We start from the raw sequence: 27,814 nt of genomic DNA on the forward strand, positions 1-27,814 counted from the left end.
GGGGGATAAAGCYGGGAGTAAGAGAGGAATTATAGACTATTCCTCTCCCCTTTTCTCCTCACAGATCTCGCCATCACATATACACATTCCAAAAATTCAGTGGCTGTCTGRAAGTCATCTGTCTTAATACAGTCACAGACTAGAATCAGGGAGTCTCTTTAACTTGGCTTTTATAACTCAGCAAAAATAATCAAGCACTTCTGGTGTGTCTGGGAGAAGRCCATCTCTAGATTTTAGATATTTTTCTAAGCAATTTTAATACAGAAAAATCAGAAAAATCTTAAATTTCTMATGCCCATTGAAGAGTCATTTGGACAACGCCCTAATGACATGCTTTAACTTTTGGTCAGCCCTGAARTGGTCAGGCAGTTGGACTAGAGTTCTTCTATTATTTGTGAGAAACAAGTGCTTGTGAATAATATTCTGTTGTGAACAATAAATTCTTATCATTTATCTGTATATTGAAACCATATTGAGTGCTTGGATGCAAAGCCCCAAGCTGTTTGGCAGCRAAAGCCAGATTAAATGATTTTGTGAAAATATTTTTTCCTGTGGGTTTTAGAAGAATGTCTCAGATCTGACCTGTCATTCGATCGAATCAAACATCAATGACTCCTGTACAGGTTATACGCCAGCAAATGAGAATTCCCACAGTCTGCCCCAGCTGGAGAGTCAGCACATTGCTTTCTTTTGCAGAACGATTGGAATTACCTCATTTCCTCTGAAGAAAGGAGGTTTGGAGAGCTGAGCATGTGAAATGTAACTCAGGGACACCAAAAAGACCTGCTTGCCGTTCACAGAGCTACTCAAAGCAGAAAACCACGGCAGTGGCTTCAAAGGCAACACTGAATGCCCACAATCAGCCACTTTGAGGTGTTCAGTGAGTGCCAAATCCTGAATTCCCAGCACCCAGGGTTATAAAACATCCTCTCCTTGTGTGTGGGTGGAATTTCATTAGGGTTAATGGGCCACCACGTGCAATGAGCTCCTCATAAGGTGCTTGAATAGGGTCTGTGTTACAAGCCTGCTTGTTCCTTAGCTCCTTTAGACCCAGGACCAAGGACAGGYTGGAGCTGGGTGTTGTCCTGGCATCCTGCTTGCACCTCTGGMCCATCCGGGCTTGGGATCAGGCTCTGAGAATGGCTGGTGGTGGCTTGACAGATCTGTCACTGGGCTTGTACCCGAGAGCAGCCTGGCAAAGGAGCTTCAGGGGACAAAGGCTGCGGGCAGAGRAGTGGGAAAAGGGGCAAGAAAAGGGGTGAAGGGGTGAAATGGAGGCAGAGGAACTCGATRCGGGGAGAAGGCAAAGGATAGAAAAGGGCTGTGTAAAGGAAAGCGAGGGAGGAGGCGAATGGAGCATAGGCAGGGGGGGAAAGCGAGGAAGAAGAAACGAGAAAAGCCGTGCTCTGCCGTGAGAGGAGACGAGGGAGGGTCTGTGGCGGGCACGGCCGTGGGGAGCAAAGTGTGGGAGGAAAGGGGCTGCGAGGAGGAGAAAGAGAAGGTGAGGGGGAAGCGGCGGAGGGATGACAGGTGGAGATGGGAAAGGAGGGGAGGCGGCGGGGCGGGATGTAGGGATGGAGAGCTGGCGGAGGAGGAGCCGTGGGCGGAGAGAGAGAGAGAAGGAGGGAGAGAGAGAAGGAGGGAGGGCCGGGCCCGGCGAGCCCCGGTTTGACAGGAGGAGGGAGGGAGGGAGGGAGGCAGCGGGAGCCGCCGGCACGGGCACGGGGATGGCGTCAGCGGCGGCCCGAGGAGCGGCGGCGTGAGGGGACAGCCCTGCCCGGCCCTGCCCGCAGCCGGGCCGCACCATGGGCAGCGCCGACTCCAAGCTCAACTTCAGGAAGGCGGTGATCCAGCTCACCACCAAGACCCAGGTGAGGCCGCCATCTCGGGCGGGGGGCGAGGGGTGCCGCGCCATCTCGGGAGCCGCCGCCCTGAGGGACCCCTCACACCCGGCCCTGCCCGAGGCGCTCCTGGGCGCGGGTCCCTGCGAGCGGGGCCGGGGCCGGGGCTGCTGGGGACCCGCGGGGCCGGGGCTGCGGGCACGGCCGGCTCTGGCCAGGCTCTCCCAGCGGGGCCGGGGCTGCGGGCACGGCCGGCTCTGGCCAGGCTCTCCCAGCGGGGCCGGGGCTGCGGGCACGGCCGGCTCTGGCCAGGCTCCCCCAGCGGGGCCGTGCCCGAGGGCCGGGGGGTCAGGGCAGGCAGCGCCCATCACTGCTCTGTGGAGGGGCCCTGGCCGGTCCCCGTGGCCGCCGCCAGACCTGGCTGGGCCCTGTCACYGCCTCTGGTGACATCTTGTGCTTTGCTGAACAGCGTCTCGTGCTAACAGAGCAGACGCTGCTGTCATGAGGGATGTCCACAGCTCCTGATGTATTCAGCTCGCGGGTTTACATCACACRGTTTGCCATTGCTCCCTTTTCTGTATCCTTTCCCCCCCCGCCCCCGCGCATAATAGGTGGAAAACCTTGCCCTGTTTTTAGGTGATAGCTGATGGAGAGGGCTGTTGGCCARCCATGCTGTTTGCAGCAGAGGTTTCCATCTGTGACCTGTGAAATAATGCTTTATTTTTACAGGCTGAGGAGGAGAAGGAGTTAAGTGAAAGTGAGGGCTGTGTGAAGGGAGGGTGGCTGCCTAGAGGTCTAACATATGTTGTGCYTGTCCTGGGAGCTTGCTTAATTTTYGTTTTAAGTGGAGTGCCCRGTAGCAGCARCACACTGACAGAAAATTAGTAGCCTGTCCTTCTGTCTAAGGAGCAGAGGGATTTTGATCTATTGAGAAGTCACATCTTGGGTTTTTCTGWGATACAATGGAGAACAGCTGTTGTGATCCACCTTTAGTGGTGAGGCAGTAACAGCTGCTAAGAAAATATGGGGATGATGGCAGAATGATAGTTAATGATGGGTAATGAATTCACAGGAAAACAGCATGGATGCAAAGAGTTAAAGGATGATAGGAGAAAATCTGTGAAAACTCATTAGACACAGGCTGCGACTAGGAATTGAATTATAGATGGGTAAGGCTGTGGAAGAGCCTGGAAAAAAAAGCATGTTTATACTTTCTAAAGCARTATCACTTCTATCTGCATTGCTAAAGAATGGCTTTTGTGAATATATTCTTAAAAACCTCCAGTTGTGGATGCAGGTAAAGAGAGAAGTGGGTGAATTAATGTTTTAAGGGATTCTTCCAACGTCTCTTCTGCACGCCAAATAGTTCAGAGTGCCCTCAGCTTTGGGCTGTCTTTCCTTCATGGGGAAATGTGCCTATAAAGTGAGGCTGGTGGGGGGTAAATCAAGCCTTTAGGGATCTGCCCAGTCTGCTGTTCACAAAGAAAATCCTGTATGAGGCAATCCCTTGGATCAGTAGCCCAGGCGAGAGCACTCCCCTCCTCTGGTTTATCGACCAGGGGAGATTAGCTGGGGGCCCGGAAGAAAAAGGAAAGAGCAAAAGCTTCATTCTTGGCTGGATTAATTTCATGTCCCTGTAGTCTAGGTGAGAGTGACTGCGTGTGGGAAAGGGTGGGGTGTTGGCGCTCCCATATTTACATTCTGTAGAAGGGCACTGGTGTTTGCTTGTGCACAACGCGTGACTGGGCTCTCCTGGAGCCTTCTGATCTCTTACCAGCAGCAAAACCTGGTYTGTGAGATCCTGGATCCAAAACCAGGCTGCATTAATGGACAGAGCAAAATCCTTCCAAGCTATTGGCTCACAGCACACTTTCGCTTCCTCAGCAGCCTGTCTCCTGTGTTGTAGCCTTCTCCTCTGACTTTAGGAAGCTGGACAAAGAGATTTTCATCAAACCATCAGTAACATGARACTCTGAGCTCAGAATGCACTGAGGTGTTCCTAAGGGTCTGATGGGAAGAAGTGGTTGAGCAGAAGTCTCCGTTCACTCACTGGTGAAGGCTTAGAGTTGGTGCGGAAGTTAATTTTTTCTTAAAAATAACTTTTTATAATCTCCAGGCTTTTGTTAATTAAAAAATGAGTGTTCCCATGTGAGCATTTAAAAAAATTAAACAAATCTGTAAGGAAGATAACACTTGAATGCTTACAGCATACATGGAACCCAGAATTTGAAAGTGGAACCAAGTCTGGACGCAAATGGAATTGACTTAATTGATTTTTTAACTGCCAAAGAGGAACTCTAAAGGTGTGCGAGTATTAAAAAAGAAAAATCACTTCAGAATTATTTCAGTGATTAAAAAGGGCARTAGTACCAGAAGGAAGGAATTAACTCAAGCCACAGATGCATATTTATAATCACACATGGAGAAACGGGCTTGGGGATTTTTATATGATATGCATATATTACATTACAATGCACACATTTATACTGGTAGGGCCCATCCCTTTGATAATAAAACAGATGTGCTTCATAATAGAGAATGTATGAGCCCTYCCAAATTGCCCATAAAAGTGCTGCCTATTTAACAGATGAAGGGAAACATGGATTGTGAATATGACATCTCGTCAGGGCTGGTCAGCTGCAGAAAACAGGGCTGGGAGCCTTAACTGCTGGGGAACCACCTTTTCCCAGTCAGCTGGGGTTCCTGCCAGCAGCCAGCCAGAAGATAAGAAATTTTGATCTTGTCTACCAGTTTGTTGGATTTTAATGGGAGCTATACTTTTGTTTTTAAAGGGACAGGAAGGATCAAACAGGAGGGAAAACCCCAGTCCTTTCCTTTTCCCTGGTGTGGAAATGCAGGAGTACAACGGGTTGTTAGCTTGAGCCTGATAAAAGCACACCTTGTGTTTGGAGAAAGGTTGGTTTCTGACAGCCCATTTCTAACAGTGTTCAAGCTTGACTCAGCTGTCCAAGAGTCACAGGTTGACCAAAAGCGAAGTTGTCTTAAAAGCAAAGCTGTAACTAACACTTCACCCAGCTGACTTTTGTCCTGGGCTTTCCCTGCCAGACTTCTACAAATCCCATTTTCCAGTTTGCAACACTGTCTCTGCTCTGAGAGCAGAGAACTGGTAGCAGACTTGAAGYCTCTCATTGATTTTACACTGCTGACTGCAAAGATCCTAGAGAAAAAAAATATTGTTCTGAAGCCTATGTGGAGGTGCTGTCCTTGACAGCAGGGATGAAATCTTGCTAGTTATTTATATTTTGAATAAGTCTGTCCTCAGGCTTTTCTTTTGCACGGTGGCTCAAAAACAGGTGGTACAAAGGTGTGTGAATTGGCTCCAACTAATCCCTGGCCCTGCAGGGTTACCTGATCTAAAGCTCAGTCAGGTGCTGCATGAATGGTCGTTACACACCACAGTTCTGCCATATTTGGGGTGGAAAGGAGCAAATGTGATTAYGTATGACCTAAGCTTTTGCAGTACTGGCTGGAACTCTGGGCAGGGACAGGGCATTTGCTCTGCTATTGAGTCCCAGAAAAAGGAGAGTCCCACCCCAAAGGCTTGCTGCCTGGCTTGTGGGATACTCTGTGTGAAGCAAAAAGAGMACACAGAGAGCAAGACTAGTGGCTGCTTGTCCCTTGGTTCTCTGCTGATGATTTGCAGCAACCTTAGAATTAGTTTAAGGACAGTTCTTCGGTGGGGAGCTGTTGGAGGAATTGTTGGGAATGGACATTTGATCTACGTTACAAGTGCAGAGAGCTCTTGGTTGGGAGGAGGTACAAACACACACACACAGGTYGTGTTTGTGAGGGACTGTGTCTGAAAGAGAAAGTGAAGGGGGTGCTGGTGTGAAGCTGAGGACGGTAATGAATAGGGGAGATTGTGCTTAGGAGCTTTTCCTGTTTTTAGGACATGGCCAGCCCCTCTCTGTTTTCCTGTTTCCTGTGAGGTATCCTGTTTGCCTGGGGATTGCCTGCTCAGGCTGTGATTCTCTGCTCAATAACTGTCACAAGGCTTGCAAACCATGTGTCTTCCTTTTTTAAATCCTCCAGCCTGTGTGTGGTGTACTTCAAAGGACCTGAAACACAACATTTACAGCTGGTAGGAAACAAAGACTGGAGGTGTCCATGAGGACTGGTTTTACTTTTGTTTGGCCAGCCTGCAGGTGGGAGGTCTTTACACCTTGCCCTGGTGAACTTGGCTTGGACAGCAGAGTCTCTCTCTGCCAACCAGCTCTGTACCTTTAGCAGCCTCTGCCATGAGATGTGAGTGGATGAGGAACTTCCTTTGCTCTCCAGATGTGCCATTTGTGTTTCCAGAGTAGAATCCTGATCCCTCAGTTCTTATTCTGTTTGTCTGCACTGTGCTGGAGGAATATTAGGCTCTTTCTTACCTGTGCTGAGGATTCAGTTCCTTGTGAGCTTTCTGGCTAAAGCACTGTCAAGGCTAGCAGTGCTCTGGGATTTGTGACTGCAGCATGTGCTGTACCAAYGCTTGTACCTAAATCTTGACATTTCCAAATGAAGATATTTCTGGCTGCTGAACAAGGCTGTTCTASGTGTCTATATTTCTCTCCTCTGTGAGGCTGGATACAGTCAGTTGGTTGAGCTCAGCGTGAGGAAATGGATATTTAGATCCCCAGAGATGTTGCATGCAGAATACAATCAGCTTAAAAMCAGCCAGTAATGTTCTAGGAGGGAGATGAATATTATGTGGATCGAGTAGCTTCATGATGCCAGGCTGGTAATTATAACAGGGGGGCAGTGGGGATGTGAGTGACTCAGTATGGAATCTGTGTCCCAGGATGGTACATGGGATACCATCTGTTGATGAGGAGCTGACTTGCTGCAGCTATTAAAAATGCAAAGTAGTGGTGTTTTAGTGTAATCTGGTTGCCAAGATGGCAGCCGAGACATGAATGCTGCTGCACATCCAATGTTGCAGCTCAGGGAATCGCCCCTGTGCTTCTTTACTCAGGGGGACTGCAGTTGGAGGTCGTGCTCCTCAGCAGTGTTGTGCTGCCATCTGTAAAACAGCRGCTCTGTTCAACCTCTGAGGAGGCCTCAGGCTAGTGGGAGGTAAAGGGATCAGTGTCTACTGGAGGGAAATGGTTTCCTGCTTCCCCTCTAGATGAGAGTGAAGGCATTATTTATGCATGATGCCCAATTAGCAGCAATTGCTGCTCGCTGTTGTYGGTGGGAGTGGCTGTGGCAGGCGGCCAGGGCGTACATGTGGCGGTTCTACATGAAATTATGGTGAGTGGTTTGAAATGGGGTGTAGGAATTGTAGGGTATTTCATGCATTACATAGATCAGGTTTCTGAATACTTGGCTCTTTTTGAGGAGTGCAATTAGAGATGAGATGCGCAAAATAGCTTTCCTTCCCTTTAAACATTTCATGCCCAGATTACAAAGAGCACAGCTCCTTCACATGCTCAGGAAGCTGAAAGTCAGGCTGTGAATATTAGATTGTTTCTAGAGATCCCCTCTGAGGAGCTGTGATCTTGAACCATTTGGGAAAAGTTGCTCTTCCCTTGGAAAGAGGTTGCTTTGGTGTCCAGGTGATAAAATTAGGGTYTCAATGCTAGACCTGARTTTAATAAGTTGCCTGAACAYKCATGGATTTTTTCTGGTTTYGTTTTTAAAGRCTGGAGGTCYSGGAYCAGCAGCGCTGGAGCGTTAAGGCAGATTGCTGCAGGGCAATAACCTGCTGTACCAGTCTKGGGCCAGCCAGCCTTTTTGGCCATCACGTGCCCGTGGACTGGAGCTGTTAGTTCAGGAGGTGACAGCAAAGGGGGCAATGCAGCACTTCTCTGTGTCAGAGCTGTGAATGACCTCTTCTCCCCAAGTGGTATCTGAGCTGCATTTAGACACAGCATAGAGCAAGTTTTCTACCTGCTACAGCAGATCTGGGAGTGGGCATGAGTTGTTTAATTAAACACAGCCATGTTTTTGCCCCTTTCCTATCTGACCTGCCCAGGGTGCTAATTATGGCTCTTAGCAAGCATTGCTGTTTGCTTTGGAGCCGGTGCTGGTTGCAGGCAGGAAGCTCCTCCTCTCCCCAAGCCAAGGGCTGGGGGTGCTCAGGTGAGCAGCTCTTCTGACCTGCTGAGCACGGCCATGCCATGGCTGGGAAGCTCCTGGGAAAGCTCCCATTTTCCTGTTCTGACTGAAATCATCAATCCATTTCTTTTGCACTGCTTGGCATAAACAAGGCTTGTCTTTATCCCACCCCTGTAGCTGGACCCTTGGGCAGGATGAGCACTCGCAGCTGTGTTTGAGCATTGCCTATCTCTAGTAAGTGTTAGCAGAAAATGTAATGGGAGGAGGTGTGTTCCTAGGGCTAGGCTCTTAGACCACAGGTTTGAAATGGATTTTTTATTTGGTCTCCTCCTTCCATCTCCTCTTTGAATGGCACACTTAGTGCTTTTTAAGAACAAAGCCTTGGCAGTGACTGGCTGCACTGAGTCCAGTTCCCTATAAATATTTGATTCAGAAAGATCGATTGTATTTTATCTGTAAGTGCTTTGAGGTGGGTCTGTCAGTTCCRTGGGTCTGTTCATGCCCTAATGTGAGATGTCTCTGATTGCTTCCTTGAGATTTTGGTTACAATAGAAGTAATTCTGTGCACACTCAGGGCTTCCTTCAGTTGCTCTGAATGTGGCGGAATGCACAAGGGCAGCCTGGCCCAGGTGCAGTGGTAAAGATCTTGGAATACTTGCATCAGTTGCAAACACTAAATCTTCTATATGTCTGAGAAAATGCTTAGTTTGGGGATAAACCTTCCAAAGCCTTGGGAACAGAGGCTGAGGTGTAAAACCAGTGGCAGTATGTTTTACTGAACCTCTTCTTGCCTCATCTCATCCCCAAGCCAGGCATAATCACAGATGATTGGACCTTGTGGAATGGTAGTTCTGCACCTGTAACTGTATTTGTCTCTCCACAGCCTGTGGAAGCCACGGATGATGCCTTTTGGGACCAGTTCTGGGCAGACACAGCCACTTCAGTGCAGGATGTCTTTGCCCTTGTACCAGCTGCAGAGATCCGAGCTGTGAGAGAAGAATCGCCTTCAAACTTGGCGACTTTGTGTTACAAGGTAAGKTTGGTACTTTGTAATTCCTTGGTGCTGTGTTAGCTGGGGTGTCCCTGGGGTGTCCCTGGATCAATAGCACTGTGGTTTCCAAGGGATAACAGGTACCTTGTGCCATACAATGTGCTTGCTTGTCCATGTCTCCTCCTGAAGGTAATTTTCAACCCTTCCTCTCGTGGTTAGCCCAGACCACAGCTGGCATTTGCTCAGTTTGGAACCTTTTTCCTCTTGTCCCCTTCCTRTGTTTCACTCTGTCCTCTGGGGTTTTGCCTGCTCTATAAACTGCTTTTTGCTCAGGCGACTTTGTACCCAGGCTGCATGTTTGTGGTGAGGCTGATACATCTCATTCCTTGTCTGCACATAATTGTACCTCACCATGCACCAGTCTGGCTTCAAGCTGAGAAATCCCAGAGGGATGTGCAGACTCACTCCACAAGTGCCTGGATAAAGTTTGAGGAAGATCTTAAGACTTTACTTCCTTCTACTTTGATAACAGAACATTCCTTATGCTGCTTCTGGTGTTGCCCTGTCTTTGTGTGGAGCACAGGGACACTGAGTCACATTTTCTACCCTGCCAGGTTTGGCAMATTGTCATGCTGGTGAGCAACAGGCTGAGACTTACTCTGCATGGGAAAGTGCAGGTGTTAACAATGCTCCTGATTTGAGCTGTGCCAAGAGTAGCCTTGAATTTGCAGTTGAAAACATTTGGAATGGCATTTTTCCAGTTTTAAATAGTTTCTGCCATCCTGTTTTTCTTTCATCTACAATATGTGAATGAGACTTACTGAATCATAGTGAAGGTACCTCTGACTGTGAATTGTAACTCAGACAGATGCAYGTAGTGGATACTTGAGAAAAAATACAAACATGAGGAAAAATGTAATGTTTTTTCCCTGGTATTGGCTTCTGGCAATGAGCAGTTTGGGATTTGAGAAGGGCTTAGGAGACCTGTAACTCCTTTGRCTCTGTGTCTTCTTTCTCCCAAAACCAAGACTAAAATATATGCTCYTCTCCCTGCTGGAAACAGTGTAGGGAGACCTTATGACTGCAGGATTGTTTATCCATGAGCCCTAGATCTTGGGATATCAGTGTCATAGGAGCCTGCAAGACTCCAGCAGCGCTTTTGCCAGTCTGAGGGCCCTGACCTGTRCCATGTGCAGTGTGCCACTGTATCTAGCAGTGCTGTGTATTCATGGAGAAATGTCATTTACAATCATGGCTGGAGACTCAGGCTGTACAGTCATAAATGCGCCTGCAGAAATCGTTCAGCTCAGTTAGAGGAGTGTGTGACAGCCCAGGACAAACAGCACTTAAATACCCATTAATGCAGTGACGCAGGCTGGCAGAGTCAGTGACCCAGGCAGTCTGCCATGAAAATAAGCAGGGGCACATGACCTCATGAATTAAAAAGCAGCAAGGTGAATCCTTGTTAAATGTTTTGGCTTTCATTTCCCCTCTGTTTCCCCTTGGGATCAGGGAGTAAGAGCAAGTKGGTGCAGCCGCTGGGGGAAGAGAGGTTTTTTCTGTCTGTGAGTAAAATATCCTGCCACTGCCTCCTAGGGCTGTGGTTGCTGCCTGGTGAGACCCTCATCTATTCTAAAAAGCCCAGTGACCCTCCATCAGCAGTCTCAGCAGCCACTGGATGGGCTGCAGAGTCTCAGCCCAGAAGCTCTTTCCAGAGCAGCAGTCCTGTTTACAAGGGCTGTGGGGAAACCCAGGTCACCACCCTCCTCTRCAGCAGGACCTTGACAGATGCTGCTGGAGCCTGTATCCCTATGCTGAACACAGGCAGCAGCTTAGTTCCCACCTCCTGAGTCAGGAGAGGTCCCTGCTGTAATCACACCAGCACAGACAGAACTGTCAGACTGAGTGTTTGTGTGTGATCATCCCCTGCCAGCGCCTCACACGATGCAGCACAGTGCTGCTGCCTTGGTCYTTCCTCCCTGCATCTCGGGTACTTGCTGCAGCCCGTTAATCTCATCTGCCTCTTTCAGAGTGTGGTGTCGTGGAGCAGTGCTGCAAGAAGCCTTCTGGTGCTGTCTGTCTCACGTGGTATCACACGTGTACTKCATGGATTACCCCTGGCATTTGAGGTCTCTTGCAGTGGAACAGCAGAAATTCAAGAAAGTCTATTTAAAATCATTAACCCTGTTTTTGCAGAGTTTCAAACAGCAACAGAGCCAAAGAGAAAATGGACTCGTGAGAACTGGTTATAACTCTGTGTGAGGGTGTCACTAGCAGGACAGACCTGCCTGGCTCTTGCTAACTCGTGCCCAGGCTAACGCTGCCTGCCTTGGTTTTGTTTCTTTCAGGCTGTGGAGAAGCTGGTGCAGGGAGCAGAGAGTGGCTGCCACACAGAGAAGGAGAGACAAATCGTCTTGAACTGCTGTCGGCTCCTCACCCGTATCCTGCCTTACATCTTTGAGGACCCAGACTGGAGGGGTTTCTTCTGGTCGACTGTCCCTGGGGCTGGTCGAGGAGGGGTCTGTCTCTTGTCACTTATTCTTCTTTCTGGAGGGTGWCAGGCAGGCTGCAGTGGGGAGACACTATGTATATTTGGGGGCAGCTTTATTCCAGTTATTTCTATGTGGTCAGAATTAGGTGGCACTTTATAAATTCTTTCCCTTTCTTTGGGTCTTGCTGTTCTTCCTCTCAACTTCAGTGMTCTGCAGTGTCTTTAGGGGCAGTTATGAACGGTTGGTAATGGCTGATGCAGTATAAACTGGCACCTTGTGCTGTCTCTGCCTKTCACCTCTAATCTGCTTTGCCTGAGGCCATGTCAAAAGGAAGTTCTGGGTGGTGAAAAGGGAAGTCTTTGCTAGTCCAGCTCTGTGATTTGTGTGATTGGGAGGGTGGTGGTTGTYCATCCTTTCATCCCTGCAGGGGCCAGGGAGGGCGGGAGAGGCTTAACAAAAGAGGAACTTGTTTTGGGAAAGAATATGCAGGGTGCCTGGTGCTCTGATCCAGCCAGGCTGTTGTTACTCCTGTTTTTCTGCTTTGTTCAGCACCTAAAAGAGAGTTTTTCAGCCTCAGAGTGGTGGGGTCACCCCAAGGTAATCCAGCCCAGTCCATGTGTGCTGTGTTGGGGAGCCCTCCTGCTGTGTTGTACATTCTGAATGTGGGTGGAGCTGCTGTGGTTCAGTGTGCTCAGTCATTTAACCGTGTGCATTTAACCTGTAAGGCTGGGATAACAAATACAGCCCCGAGACATTAGGGAAGCTGGGATCACTTCTAATCTAGGGGCATCAGCTTTGCTTTCTGGTGGCTGATTTCTGTCTGGGAGCTGAAGATGATGGTGTGCCTTGGACACAGTGAAGATCTCTGTGATTATCCTTCACCTGCTTCATGATGGAGTGATRGATGGCAGAGCTCTCTGGAGCCTTGGAAGCCCCCCTCCTCTAAGGGAGTCTGTCTTTGCTCAGATCTACTGGTTTGTTGTGTGTCACCCATTTTGGATGTGGTGGTACCTGTAGCCTCCAGAGACATTTTTCTGGCAGTTGAGATACTCTTAGCAAAGATAATTCTTGGAAAAGAAATTCTCTTGGACCCTGATGCTTGTCATTTCATCTCTGACTATGAACCCAAGTCAAAGCATTTTTGCTGGCTGCATCCATGCTGTCTGTGCCTGTCCTTACATCTGGGCTCTGTTTGTGGCATCCTCCCTGCTGTCACTGAGACAGATTCAGAGCCACACAGACCATTATCTCCGTTGCTGCCTGCTGTGATTGAAGAGCYGTGTGTTGTGCTCAGGCTGACAGAGGCCTGGCTGAGGTAGATAAGCTCCTGCCATTCCTGCTCTCCGCCTTTCCCTCCAGCACCGGTGTGTGGTGGGAAGGCCTCCCAGGCAGGATGCTCTGTGACAGGCAGGATCTGGCAAGGTTTCCCGTGGCAACGGCTGCAGAGGAGTAGCCATGCGTGCTTGGAGAGATTGCTTTGAACGCTGGAGATGGCACAATCCTCTCTGCTGTTGTGCTGGCTCTGCTGTGGCAGGCTGGGGCAGCCCCTTGCATGATGCACACAGCCTTTCCAGGTTCTGTCACCTCCAGTTCTGGGCAGCCTGTGCAGGACTTTGAGGGGTTTGAYACCTTATTGCTGCTGATTGGTTTCTTCCTTTTGCTGTTTCCATGCACCATCCAAATCACCCTCCTTCATGACCGTAAAACCTTCTGTCTGTCAATACATCCCTTTCCTTTTGTCTTCAAGAAGCCAAGCCACATGGCAAGGTGTACCCAGTGCTACTCTTCTTTTTCCCTGACAGTCTCCAGGCCTTTGTCTGCTCAGTTTGCTGTCATTAGAGAGCTTGTTCCTGTTTAGTCATCACCATTCAGGAGGGAAATTTCTTCCCTGCACTGTCTGGGTTTTTTTGTTCCTTTGTTCTTTTGTTCCCTCCTGTTTGTGTGTAATGTTTTGCCTCCCTGTGTGTTTTTTGGGAGTGTRTTTTGTCTTGCTGTGTCCTACTGGTGTTACTGTGTACTCTTTGCTCACCCTGAGCTGACAGTGCTCTTCTGTTTGTCACTTCAGGGAGATGAAGATGATGAAAATGCCCGGCCTCTGGCTGAGTCGTTGCTSCTTGCTGTCACAGATCTGCTCTTCTGTCCTGACTTCACTGTGCAGAGTCACCGGAGGAGCACAGTGGTGAGATCAAAGTTCAATCATGAGATTATCTGCATAGAGCCAGATTAGCTGCATGGTGGGGGGGATCCTGGGAAACCCCAGCAAGTTCCTGTAGGCAGGAAAATGTGGAGTTGCTGAACTTGACCTCACAGTGAATAATATTGAACATAATTTTGGGTTCATTGTATGGTGTTTGTGCCTTCTAAAACAAATATTCTGAGACAGCTGGATGAGTCTTAGATAGAGTGGCTGGCAACTATCCTCACAGTACAGCTCATCCCTCAGGAAAAGGTGGTTGTGCTGGCAAACAGTTGCTCTTTTGTTGTTGCCATCAGAGCAGAGACCTTTAGCACCTTGTTCCTTTCTCTGGCAGTTTGGGGCAGGAAGCAGGTGTTTGCCTGCTCATGTGTGCTGTGACCTGAATGAGTAGATGATCTCTGTTGTGTCATTCCACCTCCTCTCCATCTTTGTRTCATGGCAGCAAAAGACTTTTAATATGCTCTGGTTCTTATGGTGACTGATCCCTGAAGCAGGRATCTCCTACCAGGTGTGCTAAAAACAGATTGTGGTGCATCTCCCTCCTTCTCTCTCCCCTCCAGTGACTCTTGTGTTTTTTGTAGATTTTTTGTAGATTGTATAAACAAAAAGTCAGCCCTCCTTTTTGGGGTACATCTGACATGACRTTAAGATGGGTGTGCTAAACTACTGTATATTTGATGGTTGCAAATTTCCCTGACAAATCTAAGTATTGAACTGGATGCTTGAGGTTTCTAAGGAGTAGAAAGAGGGTTGAAATCTGTCACCTGAGGCTGAAGGGGCAAGACTGGATCAGAGCTACCCATGTGCTATGAGTCTGAGACAGATGGACTTGCTGTYTAATGCTGTCACTTGGGATAGATTRCACAAGCCAGGGTGACAACGGGTTTTCCTGGAAGAGTCTCCCCCCACCACCTGCACCTGTGATTTTTCCCTTGGCAGCAGCCAGACTGGTTTTTCAGGGTTCTGGGCAACTAGAAMTAGACAATGGGATTGTGAATGATTTATGTTCTTTATTGTTGGCTGCCTGTCTGCTGCTTGCAGCTTCTGTAGCCTTTGCTGAGCTGACTTTCCCTCTCTGGGCTTGGTCTGACTGCAGCTTAAGAGCAGAGAGATGGGTGCCACCGCCTCATGTTCATGGCACTGCAGCATGTGGTCCCCGAGATACAGGTCAAGGTGGATGTTTGCTAGAGTACCACTGAGTAAAGAGGAAGAAGTGTGAGAGAAGTTTTAGGACTGATCCATATTCCCACTGAAGTCAGCCCTAAAGTTAAGGCTAGAAATGTGGGCTCCCTCCATTATGCACAGTGCTCCTATCTGTATCCCTTACTTACAAAGGCAGAGTTCTTTGAAAACATCAGCAACTGCTTTTTCATATCTGGGGAGGTTCTGTACAGTCCAACTGTCTGGATGCTTCTCTGCTGGTTTCTGCTAGAGAGAGGGGCTGAACTGCCTTGGATACCACCAGTGCTGCCAGTTTTGGTTCCTGACTTCTGTGATTCAACCAACGTCTTATTTTTCCCACAGGACACAGCAGAAGATATCCACTCCATTGACAGCTGTGAGTACATCTGGGAGGCAGGAGTGGGCTTTGCTCATTCTCCACAGCCCAACTACATCCATGACTTGAATAGGTAAGAGCTTCTGCTAAGGCAGAGTGGAAAGAAACTGAGCTTATGAGAGGGAGATCTGGGGGAGATGAGCTCTCTTTGCCTCCTCGAGTATCCGGGATTCCCAAGGAGCTTTCTGCCTGCTCGTTTCTGAGCTAACAGGACTGGCAACACAGAAAAAAAAAAACAACAAACCCAGCTGACCTTTTGAACAGCTTTTTGTAGTATGATACGGGAGTCAGACTGACTGCAGCAGGAACTGGGTAAACACTGCTGTTCTGGAAATGCCAAGGAGCTCTATATTGGATTTCTTTTTTTCTAAGGCAGAAATTCTGCTGAGCTTTGTGCCAGTGACAACAGTATGGCTTAGGAAATGAAATGGGCTTAGCTCTGTTTGGGGAAGGACTTTCTAAATGGGACTGAGCCTTCCTTATGTGTTGTGGTGATTGTACCTCCTGCACCCAGTCCCTGCTCCTGAATGGCTCCAGGCCTTTACTTCTTCTAGGACAGAGCTGCTGAAGCTGCTGCTGACCTGTTTCTCCGAGGCCATGTACCTGCCTCCCTCCTCGGACAGCAGCAACACCAACCCCTGGGTACAGTTTTTCTGCTCTACAGAGAACAGGTGAGGATGAAGGGTGGGGGCCTGGATGCCAGGGGGAGAAATCTCCTCCATGGAGTGTGTTGGTAATGGGGAACCATAGGGCTGTTAGCTCCAGCATCCAGGGACTGTTCTTTTACTTTGTCCCTGTCTCATGTACATCCCATTAACATTTCTGCTTAGTGAGCAGTGTTCCTCAGCAGCAAAAGGAGAGTKCGAGCACGGTGCTCACTGGAGTTTGCTGCAGAATTGATCCCTGCCCTGTTSGAAGTGGCAGATCCTGTTCCCTGCTGTAGACCCCATTCCTTTGGGAAGGGGTGTGGTGTTGATGGCGGATGAATGCCGCCCTCTAGTGACATTGTACCTCTGGGATGTCAGCTCCTCAGGTGACACTCGCTCACCATGGGGGAACACAGACCTGGCTGGGGGCTGAAGGCAGAGTTTTGTCTTTCCAGAGACCGGAGAGCTTTGAGGTCCTTTCCTGTTTTCACATTGCACAGGATTCCTCTGTGTGACCTTTTTCACCTCCCCTCCCCTCTCAGTTACGAGTGCAGGAGCCCAGCTGGGAGCTGAAGTGTTGGCTCTTGTGTCTGGGCTGCTCAGTCATGGGCACTTGTCACAAGTTAGAGAAGGTGATTGTGTTTTGTCCCCAGACTCTGTCCCTCTCCAAGGAAATGTGTTTTGTTTCCTGTTTCTGCATTCTGACTCATTTTCTTCTCCTCAGGCATGCACTCCCACTCTTCACCTCACTCCTGAACGTTGTYTGTGCCTACGACCCTGTGGGTTATGGGATTCCCTACAATCACCTGCTTTTCTCTGACTACCGCGAGCCACTGGTGGAGGAGGCGGCCCAGGTGCTGATTGTCACCTTGGACTATGACAGCTCCACAAGTTCAAGTCCCACTGTGGATGGCACAACCACTGGCACAGCCATGGATGATGTGGATGTGAGTGATACTGGGATCTCTACTTACTGCTCTTCTGAACTCACTGGGGTCCTCTCACACCAGCTTGTGTTGGATGTTGAGCTGCAGGGTGAAACACAGCTCCTCTCCTTGCAGTCTGCTCTCTTTGGTCCAGTCCTGCTTCAGTCCTGTAGTCACTAAACATCTATACATCACCAAAACACGAGATTTTGGTCACTGACTTGAGTCAGGAGGATGTAAGTGAAAAGCCCCTGACTTCACTATTCCATTCTCTGTCTCCTTGCATTTAAAGCTGGATCATTGAGAGCAGAAGTGAGAGACTTTGGTGGTTACACCTTGAATTCCTGAATACATCTTGTTGCCAGTAAGCATTTCCCTCCTTTTCTCTGAATGCAGCCTCCTGGACCAGACAATCTGTTTGTGAATTATCTCTCAAGGATACACCGGGAGGAGGTAACGTGCTCCAGTCCCACACTGTTCCCTGTCTGATTTCATGCTGATTGCTTYAGCCCTGGGCCCACCACAGTCTCTTTCCTGGTCTGTTGGCAGGATTTCCAGTTCATCCTGAAAGGAGTGGCTCGCTTGTTATCAAACCCGCTGGTCCAGACTTACCTGCCAAACTCTGCCAAGAAGATACAATTCCATCAGGAACTCCTTGTCCTCTTCTGGAAACTCTGTGACTTCAACAAGGTGTGGATCTGCTTCTTGCTCAGCTTCACCCCAACTTGGCTGTTGTGGCTGTGGCTGGACTGAGCCCTGGTGAAGGGTTATGGTGGGTAGTTGGCAGTGGCTCTTGGGTGCTGTGGTCAGCATCACTGCTCCCTGATGCAGGGGTTGGGGATCTGGCTGTGGGGACAGCCTGGGAAAGGGGTTGCAGCTCCTGAAGGTCAGTGCTGGAAGCAAATGCTGCAGCAGGTATTATAATAACTCTGCAAATAACRCTGGAGTTGATCAGGGGGTTCACACACCAGACTTTTTAACATCCTTGAGAGCTGATTAGCTTGATACTACTTGTTCTGAGTCCTGCAGATGGTTCAGGGTATATGCTTATGACTGTCTGAAATCCTCCCATTTCTTCCAGAAATTYCTCTTCTTTGTGCTGAAGAGCAGTGATGTTCTGGACATTCTTGTCCCAATCTTGTATTTTCTCAATGATGCCAGAGCAGACCAGTGTAAGTTGGTTATTTTCAACATTTGGGATGGTCTGTGCTTGACAGTTGAGCCAGAATGTTTTTAAGATGCTTCCTCCCTAGTACTTAGATGTGACAGCATCTTGAGTGCATGTTCTTTGACACTCTACAGACATGGAGGAGAGTGGTCCAGTTAATTRGGTGTTAATGTTTGTAACAGGCCAGAAGTCATGAACTATTCCTCAACACAGGGAGGGGAGACCCTTCTTTAGGATGTGTTAACTCATTTTGAGTCCWTATGTTGAAAATTGTGTCCGTGCTCCCATGAAGAGGGAAAAATCAGCTCTTGCCTTGAGAGTAAATCAGGCATAAGTCCATCRCTGTGTAGTGAATTAGTCAGATCTCCCCTGCTGTGATGATGGGTTTACATTRAGAACATAATGAAGAAAAGCATCCAAGACTTAACACTGATAAGACTTAACACAGATGTGTTTGCCAAGGACACTGGTATTGACAGTGGAGGCAGCTCTGTGTGGGATGTCCCTTATCAGGAGGGTTTTGTCTACACAGTTTTTTATCAGTCCCGTAGTTTTTCTCCTCTCTCCTCATGGCCCCTCTGTTTTCAGGATTCCACTGSCCTCACTGTGACATGTTTTTCTGGTTTTTTTTTTTTCTCTCCCTGCAGCACGAGTGGGCTTGATGCACATTGGGGTCTTTATCCTCCTGCTCCTCAGTGGGGAGCGTAACTTYGGGGTGCGACTGAACAAGCCGTATTCTGTACGAGTGCCTATGGAYATCCCTGTCTTCACAGGGACACATGCAGATCTGCTCATCATAGTGAGTACAGCTCCAGCACTTCTCAGACTTTCCTAGCTCCACAAATAATTGTCCTCCTTTAATATACTCTCCCTCCCTAGATTGGAAGCCCACTGAGTAGCTAGAAAGTGTGTGGGATGCACACTGTTAACACACACCTGAGCTGATGTGTCTGGCAGGGTGCATATGCATGAGGTGCAATTCCATCTGCGTGATATGATCCCAAAGAACAGGACTCTTGATGGTGCTGGACTGTTGTCCAGAAGACTCTGGGATTGGCATGAGTGGGGTGGGTGCATGGCCTGTACCAAGCTGGWTTGTAGGTGGGGAAGGCAGGAGGTCTGGCTCTGTCCCGGATAACCAGGGCTGTGTGGAGCACAYGTGTCAACAGGAACAACAGTGTTAYAARCTCAGCCCTACAGCTTTGGGTTGCTGCAAGTTTCATTCACCTCTCAGTCTGCCCACAGCACTGCCTRTGAGCAGCTGTGTGCTTTGCAATAKMARCCTCAGGTGCATCTTTTCTGTCATGTTCTCATTTGCCAGAGAAGAATCTCTCACCAGCTTCTGATAAATCTCCAAAAGGAGATTCCCATTAGAAGGAGTAGGAAGAAACCTGCCCACCATAACTGCTCTTGACACTACATGTTYTGCTCTTGCATTCCATTAATCTCAGATCATCTCTTTGTTTTAATTATGCTCAGGACCTCTACAGACATGCCAACTAGAGGTGGGAAGGCCARGATTAGGAATGTCTGAACTGGTTACAAGGCAGTTGATGCTTTCAGTGTCTGAGGGCATAGTCAAAAACAGGACAAACATTTGAGTTAGAAGTTTGCACTAAAATCAAATGTTCTGTGACATTTCAAGCAGCCATCGTAAGTCAAAATCCATTGGAGGCAAAGGTGTCTCTTACTTCCTGGTGGTTTAGTTTTGTCCCAGGCTGCCTGAACAYTGTGGAACAGCCCACAGTCAGTTTCTGTTTGCGGTGTTGAAGGGCCCTAATCACGTTCCCAAAGGATTCCTTGTAAATGAAAGCTTGTACTCCTGGAGCGCGAGTGTGCAGTGAGAGCAGCCTTCCCCACCTGTGTAATTGTGGAGTGTGCAGAGCCCTGCCTAGGCAGGAATGGTGTCAGGAAGCGATTAGTGTGGGGGTGGCACTGGTTTTGGTTGAGAGGGTGCTTTCAGTAAGGTRCTGCCTTGCTCAAGAGCTCCTTCCTTCCACAGGTGTTTCACAAGATCATCACCAGCGGGCACCAGCGGCTGCAGCCCCTCTTYGACTGCCTGCTCACCATCGTTGTGAATGGTGAGTGCTGTGTGGGGTGAAACCACAGCCCACAGTGCTCTCACTCCTCTCTCCCTGTGCCCCTGCCACTGATCAGTGCCTGCTGCTGGAAACTCATCCCTTCCAGTCCGTGCTGGAGGGGTCAGTGCAGGTCAGACCTGCATGATCAAATAGGGCAGAGAAGGGGACAGCAGAGTCGTGGAGCTCCCCTAGGGTGGCAGTAGGACATTTGTCAGCAGGCCTGGTGAGGGTGGTTGGCAGTGCTGTCCCTTTCCAGCAGGGAGTGCCACCTCCTCACGGTGGCAGTGCTTCCCTTGGACTTAGTGAGTGCCCAGGTGGCTCCAGTTGTGAAGCTTTTCAGGAGGCACAGCACAGGTGCTCTTAGTAGTGAAAAACTAAACCAGGATCTCCAAAAGCAGCAATGCCTCCTTTTACTAGGCAATATCTCTGCTTCACTCCTTTGGTATTTGGAAATGTTTCTGTGTAGCCCTGTTTGGCTCAGCTATTTCATGAGGCTTTCTCAGATGTGCAAGGGTGGGAAGATCAGAAAAGCAACATTTTTAGTGGTGTATWTTTGAGAATAAATACACTTTGGTTCTTTCTTTAATTTTCATTTATTTGCCTTCCACAGTGTCTCCATACCTGAARTCTCTCTCCATGGTGGCTGCTAATAAGTTACTGCATCTCTTGGAGGCTTTTTCCACTACCTGGTTCCTGTTCTCTGCTGTCCAGAACCACCACCTTGTTTTCTTCTTGCTGGAAGTTTTCAACAACATCATTCAGTACCAGTTTGATGGTAAGAGACTGACTTCTGTATTTAGTGAGTTTGCACTGGTTTAGCCCAAGAGAACATGAGATGGAAGTTCAGAYGAAGTCCATGGAGATGAGAGGAGGTGAGAAGTGTAGAAATCAGCTGCATGGAGACTTTCTTAGGACTGAGAAGTTGGATTAGTAGATAATCATCATTGGGTCCTGGCCCAGGCAAATTTGGTTAGAGCAAAATGAGATGGCAGCTAATTATCAGCATAACCTCAGCCTCTTGCAGAAGGTGAGATGCACAGAGGGGAAAAGAAACATAAAGTAAGTAACATGTARCTTGTGACTGGCTGGATGCTGCTGTGGAACTGCTCATGTTGCTCAGCAGGGTAGGTGATGGGACAAAACAACATCAAAGGTTCCTCTCAGTTCTGCTTTGGCAGGTCACTGAGAGCTGAAGACCGAATTGCCCCATCCAAACAAAGTTCTGACATTAGCTACCTTCCAGGAAATGCCCTATGTTTTCCCTCTTAAAAGCATGACATCTTTTACTTCAAAGAAATAATCAAGTGAGGTCCCTAAACCTGGTCAAAATTTAGTGTTTTGCCTTAAACCTGCAAATCAAGAATGGCTGTTCTGCCTCCCTGATGGAAGCCTTGCATGTGGCTGTTGCCAAATCTAAAACCAGCCTTTGTGGGTATAGTTTGTTACATTAGAGGATGGTTGTGTTCTGTGCCATCTTGCAGGCRGTAAGAATTCTGGCCTTTTGGCTTTGCTATTTCAGGCCTGTTTCTCCTCAAGTGGAATGCCCTGATTTATTTTGTGAGTTCTTTTGAAGATGGAGAAATATTTAACCTTGTCWAGTAACCTTTTCTTCCAAAATAGATGCTAAAATGTGGTTTAAAAGGTCCCTTTTCTTCTCAGCCATTTGAATATCCCTCTCCAAGCCATTTCTTGTCAGCTTTCCAGCCTAGGAAGGATTTCACTGAATTTTCTGTACTGCTTTGTAGTGGATAAGAGGATATTGAGCTCTGCTCTTTCGTCTCTGTGCCATTGCCTTTGTGGGTTGGAGCAGTCATGCTTTGTGTGCCCAGGAAGCTATGCTGGGCTGGCAGAGCTCTTTGAACCTTACTTCTCTGCTCATTTTGTCACTGTGATTCTCAGGGAACTCCAATTTGGTCTATGCTGTTATCCGCAAGCGGAATGTGTTTCACCAGCTGGCCAACCTGCCCACRGACTCGCAGTCCATCCAGAAGGGGCTGCAGCGCAAGAAGAAATCCCCCGAGCCCATTTCTCGCACCAACTCCCAGGATGGTGTCTCCATGGAAGGGTCACGTCCTGCTGCCCCTGCYGAACCAGGCACGCTGAAGACCAGTCTGGTGGCCACTCCAGGTGAGCTTTAGTTTACCTTTGGGACAGGAGAGAGGTTTGTTTTCTCTGTGAGATATGGTGTGGACTCACCCTTTCACTGGGTGTGGAGAGATTAAGAGTTTACATTTGTGAATAACTTAACTGCCTTTCAGTCTGAGTTTCAGATCTGTTGGCCCAAGCTGATCACAAACAAGCTGCCTTCAGTTTCTGTTCTCTCAGACTTTGTGTCCACATGACCATTTGTCCTAATCTTGACCTGTTTCCTCAGGTTAACTCTGTCCTTGTGAACCTGTGTTTTTTTTGCACCCAGGAGCATTTTCCTAGAGAAAAGCTCCTTTGAGGTTATCAAATCAATGCTAGATCTCATTTCTTCTGTTGAAAGGAGAGCTTTTCCAGTATCAGCATAGACACAGGGGTATCTGTGCATAGCAGGGCAGAGAAGAACCCTCTGCTTTTAAATATATTTAATTCACTTGTGTTTCTGAATTTTCCTCTTTTGAACACAGGGATTGACAAGCTCACAGAGAAGTCCCAGGTGTCGGAGGACGGGACCATGCGTTCACTGGAGCCTGAGGCTTCCCAGCTRTCACCAGAGGGAAACCCACCCACAGCCCTGAGCGATGGGGAGCCCTGGAGTGGGGTAAGGCCAGGCACTGCTCTGCAGGGAAGGWCTAGGTTTGAAGTGAACAAAAATGAAGGGCTAGAAAAAGAGGTCTCTTGGCCTGTTGAAGAAAAGCATCGTACTAAAGGCAGTGTGCRCACGTGCAGGGTGCTGGGACACAACGTGGTTCAGAAGGGCTATTGCATCATCTTGGGTGTTTCATGTTTGTGCTGTGACACGAGCTGGGACACGAGTGAGCTTTCTCCAACGTGAAGACTATAGGAGAACAGCAAGTGCAGAACTGCAAAGGGATGTGTTATTGTTAAAATAATGTTTATTGATAGGATGCATCACATTCCCGGCGGGATCGAAGGCGTCTCTCTAGTGCATCCTCCAGTGGACAGTGGATTCCAACTCCTGACTGGGTAAGGGCATCTGGACAGAGGAAATAAATAATGAGGWAGAGTTGTGGCAGAAATGTCTCACACCTTCCCCCTTCTCCTGCCCTCAGAGACTCTCTCAGAACAGCATTTCCTCCCTGGGACTTGTGATCAAAGCTCTAGAACTTTAATTTACTGACATCTGCAAAGAAATATTTTGTCTGTTTAAAACAAACAAATGCCCCACTGGTCTCATTGGGTGCCTCATCATTCTAGTGCTCCAGGATTTATTGTTCCTGTGCACTCAGTTCACCCACAAGCTCTGTGGGTTTTGTAAACCTCATTTGTTGCAGAGATTGCAGAGACAGCTGTTAAAAAAACAGCTAATGCAGTGCACTGATTTCCCTGCTGCTTTCTTACCTGCAGGTGATGTCTTGGAAGTCAAAGCTTCCCCTGCAGACAATCATGCGGCTCCTACAGGTGCTGGTCCCTCAGGTGGAGAAGATCTGCATTGACAAGTAAGGAGATTTTTGGAGAGGAGAGACTGTGCAGTGTGTAAGGAGGTTGGCAGAGTTTGATTTTGGAGTGCCTGATAAAGTATAATTGAAAGCATCCTGGGCTCAGCAGGGTTGTTACTTTCCTTGCTGAAAGTCTGGTTTGTCTGATCCCTTCTCCAGTCTGTTTACAGAGGAGAGGGGGTGTGTTCTCCTTGGCCACAGCTCAGTGTCTGCATTTGTTTAGACAGATCTTTGTGCTGCAGCAGTTTGGAGGTGTCTGTGGGACATGCTAAGGATGTTCCTGGTCTGTCTCTTGGCAGGGGTCTCACAGATGAGTCGGAGATCCTCAAGTTCCTGCAGCATGGCACCTTGGTGGGGCTGCTGCCGGTGCCTCACCCCATCCTCATCCGCAAGTACCAGGCGAACTCGGGCACTGCCATGTGGTTCCGCACCTACATGTGGGGAGTGATTTATTTGAGGTAAACCAGCTGGGTGCAGCCTGACTTGGTGTTCTCCAAACTTCTGGGAGGCCTGTAGAGAGAATTGCATGCACTCAGCCAGYCCTGGCTTATCTCATATTTACAGGATAGAAAGATGTTGTTTCCTTGAAAGAGACTGGATTTAATCAGCTGCTCCAAAACTTTGGGTGACACAAAGGGAGTTGTTCTGGGAGTACTGCTTGTTTGGGAACTGGCAGCAGTAGGGAGTGGAATAGCTGCCCAGAGGTCTAGTGCAGAGATTTCATGCAATGCTCTGGCTTTGTGGGATGTTGTAGATACTGTCATCCCTTCAAGGTACACGGTCTCTCAACCAGTGATTTCTTTTTATGCAAAGCTGAAGGCACGGTGTGCAGCCAGCTCCTGTAATCCTGGCTRTGAGATTTGAATTCCATGTACCTGGCCACAGGGAGTAACGTGGCTATTGTCTTTCTCAGGAATGTGGATCCCCCAATCTGGTATGACACAGATGTGAAGCTGTTTGAAATACAACGGGTCTAAAGAGAGCACTTACCTCTACTGAGAGAAATACACTGGATCTAAGGACTGCGGTGTGCTGCTTCATCACAGCTATTCCTGCATTTCACGTCCAGCTGAGAGACCAAAAGGACAATCACTTCATTTACCTCCCTGTCATTTAAAGCTTTAATTGGGACCTGCTTGGACATCCCTCCCCCMCAGCTCACTTCTCTTCCCTCACCCTTCACCACGAACCTTGAGTTAAAGATATCTAAGGGATTGTCCATTGTTGTGGTTGCACTAGAAATCAGACTGTTYTTAGCTCTCTGTTAACTCTTTTGCTTCTGGATGTGGTTTGGAAACCAATCTGACCCTGTCCTTGCCATAGTCAGAGTCAGAATTTAATCAAAGAAGACTAGCTGTAAATTGGGTGTGAGGGAGAAGCTGCTATTCCTGCAGGAGACAGGGTTTGGAAACTGCAGTTACTTCCATGTAGCTCCATAAAGTTTCCAGGGCATCCCTTCTGCCTTGCAGGTGTCTCCCTGGTGTCTCAGTTGCATATAGGGAGGTCTTTCCCACCCAAATGAAAGGAGAAGATACTGAAGGAAAACTTTGTGTCTCAGTTCTGAATCTCTCTAGYCCTTTCCTGGAAAGCTGCTTGAGAAGTTTTGTTGGTGTGGCTCAGAAGTTTCTCCTTGGCTCACAGGCCCAGCAGCATGTCCTTCATGGTGAGCTGTTGCAAAGGAGCCTGTCTCATTTTGGAAAGCCCTGCTTAATCCRTGTGAGCACACAGGGAGGAAGGGACAGCCTCAGTGAGAGCAAGGAGAAGAGACCTGATTGTTAAACTCCTTTAAGTCTTCTCCCACTAGCTGAAAGGACACAGTCACCTGGATTTGAAAGGAAGCCATATCCTTCCATCTTTGCCTGGCAGGCTGATGCAATGCAGGGAGCAAAAGGGTCTTTTGCACACTATTATTAAGGCAAGGGTTTGAGGGAGGCACTCAGGGAAGTTGTAGGAGGAATTTGGAAGTTGTAGGAGGAAAAGCATCTCCATGTCAGTAGGGACTGGAGAGTCCTGAGGCAAAGTTTAATTCTTCAGGGCATTTTGCTATTGACCAAGTTATTGGATCTTGAATGTATTAGGTTCCAAGCACRTAAAGTCTGGGAAGCCAGAATGGGAATTGGTGGGAGATCCACTGTTGCTGGCTTCGTTCAGCATCATGGGGTTACACATTGGTGAGTGGAGACACCCACGGGTTTGAGTCAGATTTTACGTTCTGCTGGGAGGGGCTGTTGTCTTAGACCCATGTGGTCGTTAGACAGTGAAATGTGAGGGATCCTGTTGTGAACTGAGACCTTTCCCTCTCCATCAAAGCTTATCCTTGGTGCTCTTTTATTCAGGCTCTTGGGAGGATCGCTGGCCATGAGCTGTTTGCCACAGTGGCATCCCTACATGGAAGCAAGTTTGTCACAATAAAGTACAGGGACAGTGTGACACACACTCTGTGACTTGTAACCCTGGCCTGAGCTTTTCAGCTGCAGTTATAACATGATCATCCTCTCCCAGAGAGCTGCCCCAGTGTGCTGCTGGCTCTCACTGGCCTGTAGTCAGGTGGTTTCCTTCTCTGGGCACTGAAAGGAGGTGGAATCCCAGGCCAGTAGAAAGTGAAATAAAGCTGGAAGGGTGTTCTGAAGGATAAGAAGTTCGTGAAATAGAGAGAGGTTATTCCCCCACCTGCCTCCCATCTCCAACCCACTTTGYCACCCAGCACTACTCCCATCGTGACCCCACCCCTGTTCAGGTGTAAACTGGGTGAGGGCTCTGTTTCACTTGGAGAATCTCTCATGTATAAGAATGTGATTTGGTGGGGCCAGACTCTGATTGTATGGCACTCGCACCTCACAGCTGGAACGGGGCCTCTTGTGTCCCACRTGCTTTGCCTCTTCCCTCCCATGGATCTGCTGGTTCTCACAATCTCTTCCGTCCTCTCTTTTCTGCTTTGTTTCTTTGTGAGTTCCTCTGGAAGCCTTTTTGTTTGTTTCTTGGTGTTTGGAGTCTGATCCTTGTTCTGTGGAAATCAACTTGCACTGTAAACTGTTTGCTTACTTATGGAAAGAAAGATAAAGATTAACTGAAACATGCAYTTGGTTGCTTTTTTTTCTTTTTATTTTCCCCCCAGAGGGAGGTTTRTAATCTTGTTTATCTTACGTTGAGGTGATGTGTGCCACTAGGGSACCATGGGCTGGCTTCCTCTGCAGTGATTAATTTTTTTTATAATGAGAAATGGGAATTTGACTCTGTAAAATGAAGCTGAACAGTGTGGGTTTGGCCATTTCTGTGTTTATGACATGAGACATCATCAGAGATGAAGCAGGATCAAGTCTCCTGACTTTTTGAACTGTGTGCTAAAACCTTTGTGCAGTTGAGACCTGTAAAACAGGCACATTGCCCCTGGGGCTTGTTAAGAAATGACATGGGAGGGCCCTGACTGTTTATCTGATCTGTGGTGGCTCTAGGTGAGAGTTGGAGCTGGTGGGCTTCATTCCTGTCTGTTCTGATCATGTCTTCAGTCATGTATTCAGTGTTCATTCCAAAGTCACCTGCTCCGTGAAAGCTCAGTAACTTAAGTTAATTCAGTGTTTTGGCCATTAAATGGGATAAAATCCAGATCATGGTTTGCCCATGAAGTGCCACCCTTCATTGTTTCCAGGCTGTCAATCACTAGGAATAAGGTTTGAGGTCAGGCCTTAGCATGTATGTCCTGTGGATCCCGTGGTACAAACAGTGGCATGAGAATAATAATTAACTTTATTGGAACCTAATTTATCCAGCTGTTATTTCTTCTGACATATTTCTGTTGACATGGGCCCAAATACAAACACTTATTGGGCAAGGTTCATGCTCATGCAATCAGTCTCACTTAGAGGTTCACAAAAAGGTGCTATCACTGCCCACATGCTGAATCCTCACTGTACTATCTTGGGAGAGTTTTCTTTTCTAGGGAATCCCAAAAAAGCCTTATAAATAGGCTCTGATCCTAACCCACACTGCTCCTGGGACTGATTTATGGAGGAACAGAAACAAAAATGAAAGATGCCTTTTGTACCATGCTGCTTTGGCCTTGGGTAAGGGTCATGACAGATTTTGATGGATTACAGAACAGGGCTGCTCCTAAATCTCATAGAATCACAGAATGGTTTGAGTTGGAGGGGACCATAAAGCTCAACAGCCATGGGCAGGGACTCCCTCCACTTGACCAGGTTACTCAGAATCCCATCCAACCTCTGAATGCAAGAGCACTTTAAGTCA

General features: G+C 48.2%; 1 protein-coding gene across 2 annotated transcripts; it reads left to right on the forward strand.

Annotated features, from left to right (window-relative positions):
* The first annotated feature begins 1,687 nt into the window (after positions 1–1,687).
* HID1 (HID1 domain containing) lies at positions 1,688–26,648 on the forward strand. 2 transcript variants are annotated; one of them, XM_057384357.1, is made up of 19 exons: positions 1,688–1,871; positions 8,788–8,937; positions 11,244–11,414; positions 13,453–13,566; positions 15,109–15,215; positions 15,697–15,813; positions 16,514–16,736; positions 17,112–17,168; positions 17,265–17,405; positions 17,797–17,887; positions 18,531–18,682; positions 19,886–19,964; positions 20,575–20,739; positions 21,864–22,091; positions 22,577–22,710; positions 23,016–23,096; positions 23,478–23,569; positions 23,869–24,027; positions 24,483–26,648. In XM_057384357.1, exons 1-19 carry the CDS (start codon positions 1,806–1,808, stop codon positions 24,544–24,546), a joined length of 2,391 nt encoding a protein of 796 aa, XP_057240340.1. In that variant the 5' UTR covers positions 1,688–1,805; the 3' UTR covers positions 24,547–26,648. The 2 variants fall into 2 exon arrangements, with proteins under 2 accessions (XP_057240340.1, XP_057240341.1); XM_057384358.1 differs by lacking the exon at positions 13,453–13,566.
* Positions 26,649–27,814: the final 1,166 nt, after the last annotated feature.

Source organism: Malurus melanocephalus, unplaced genomic scaffold, assembly GCF_030028575.1.
Source record: "Malurus melanocephalus ecotype Western Australia unplaced genomic scaffold, MMel_1.1 scaffold_704, whole genome shotgun sequence".
Lineage (NCBI taxonomy): Eukaryota > Metazoa > Chordata > Aves > Passeriformes > Maluridae > Malurus > Malurus melanocephalus.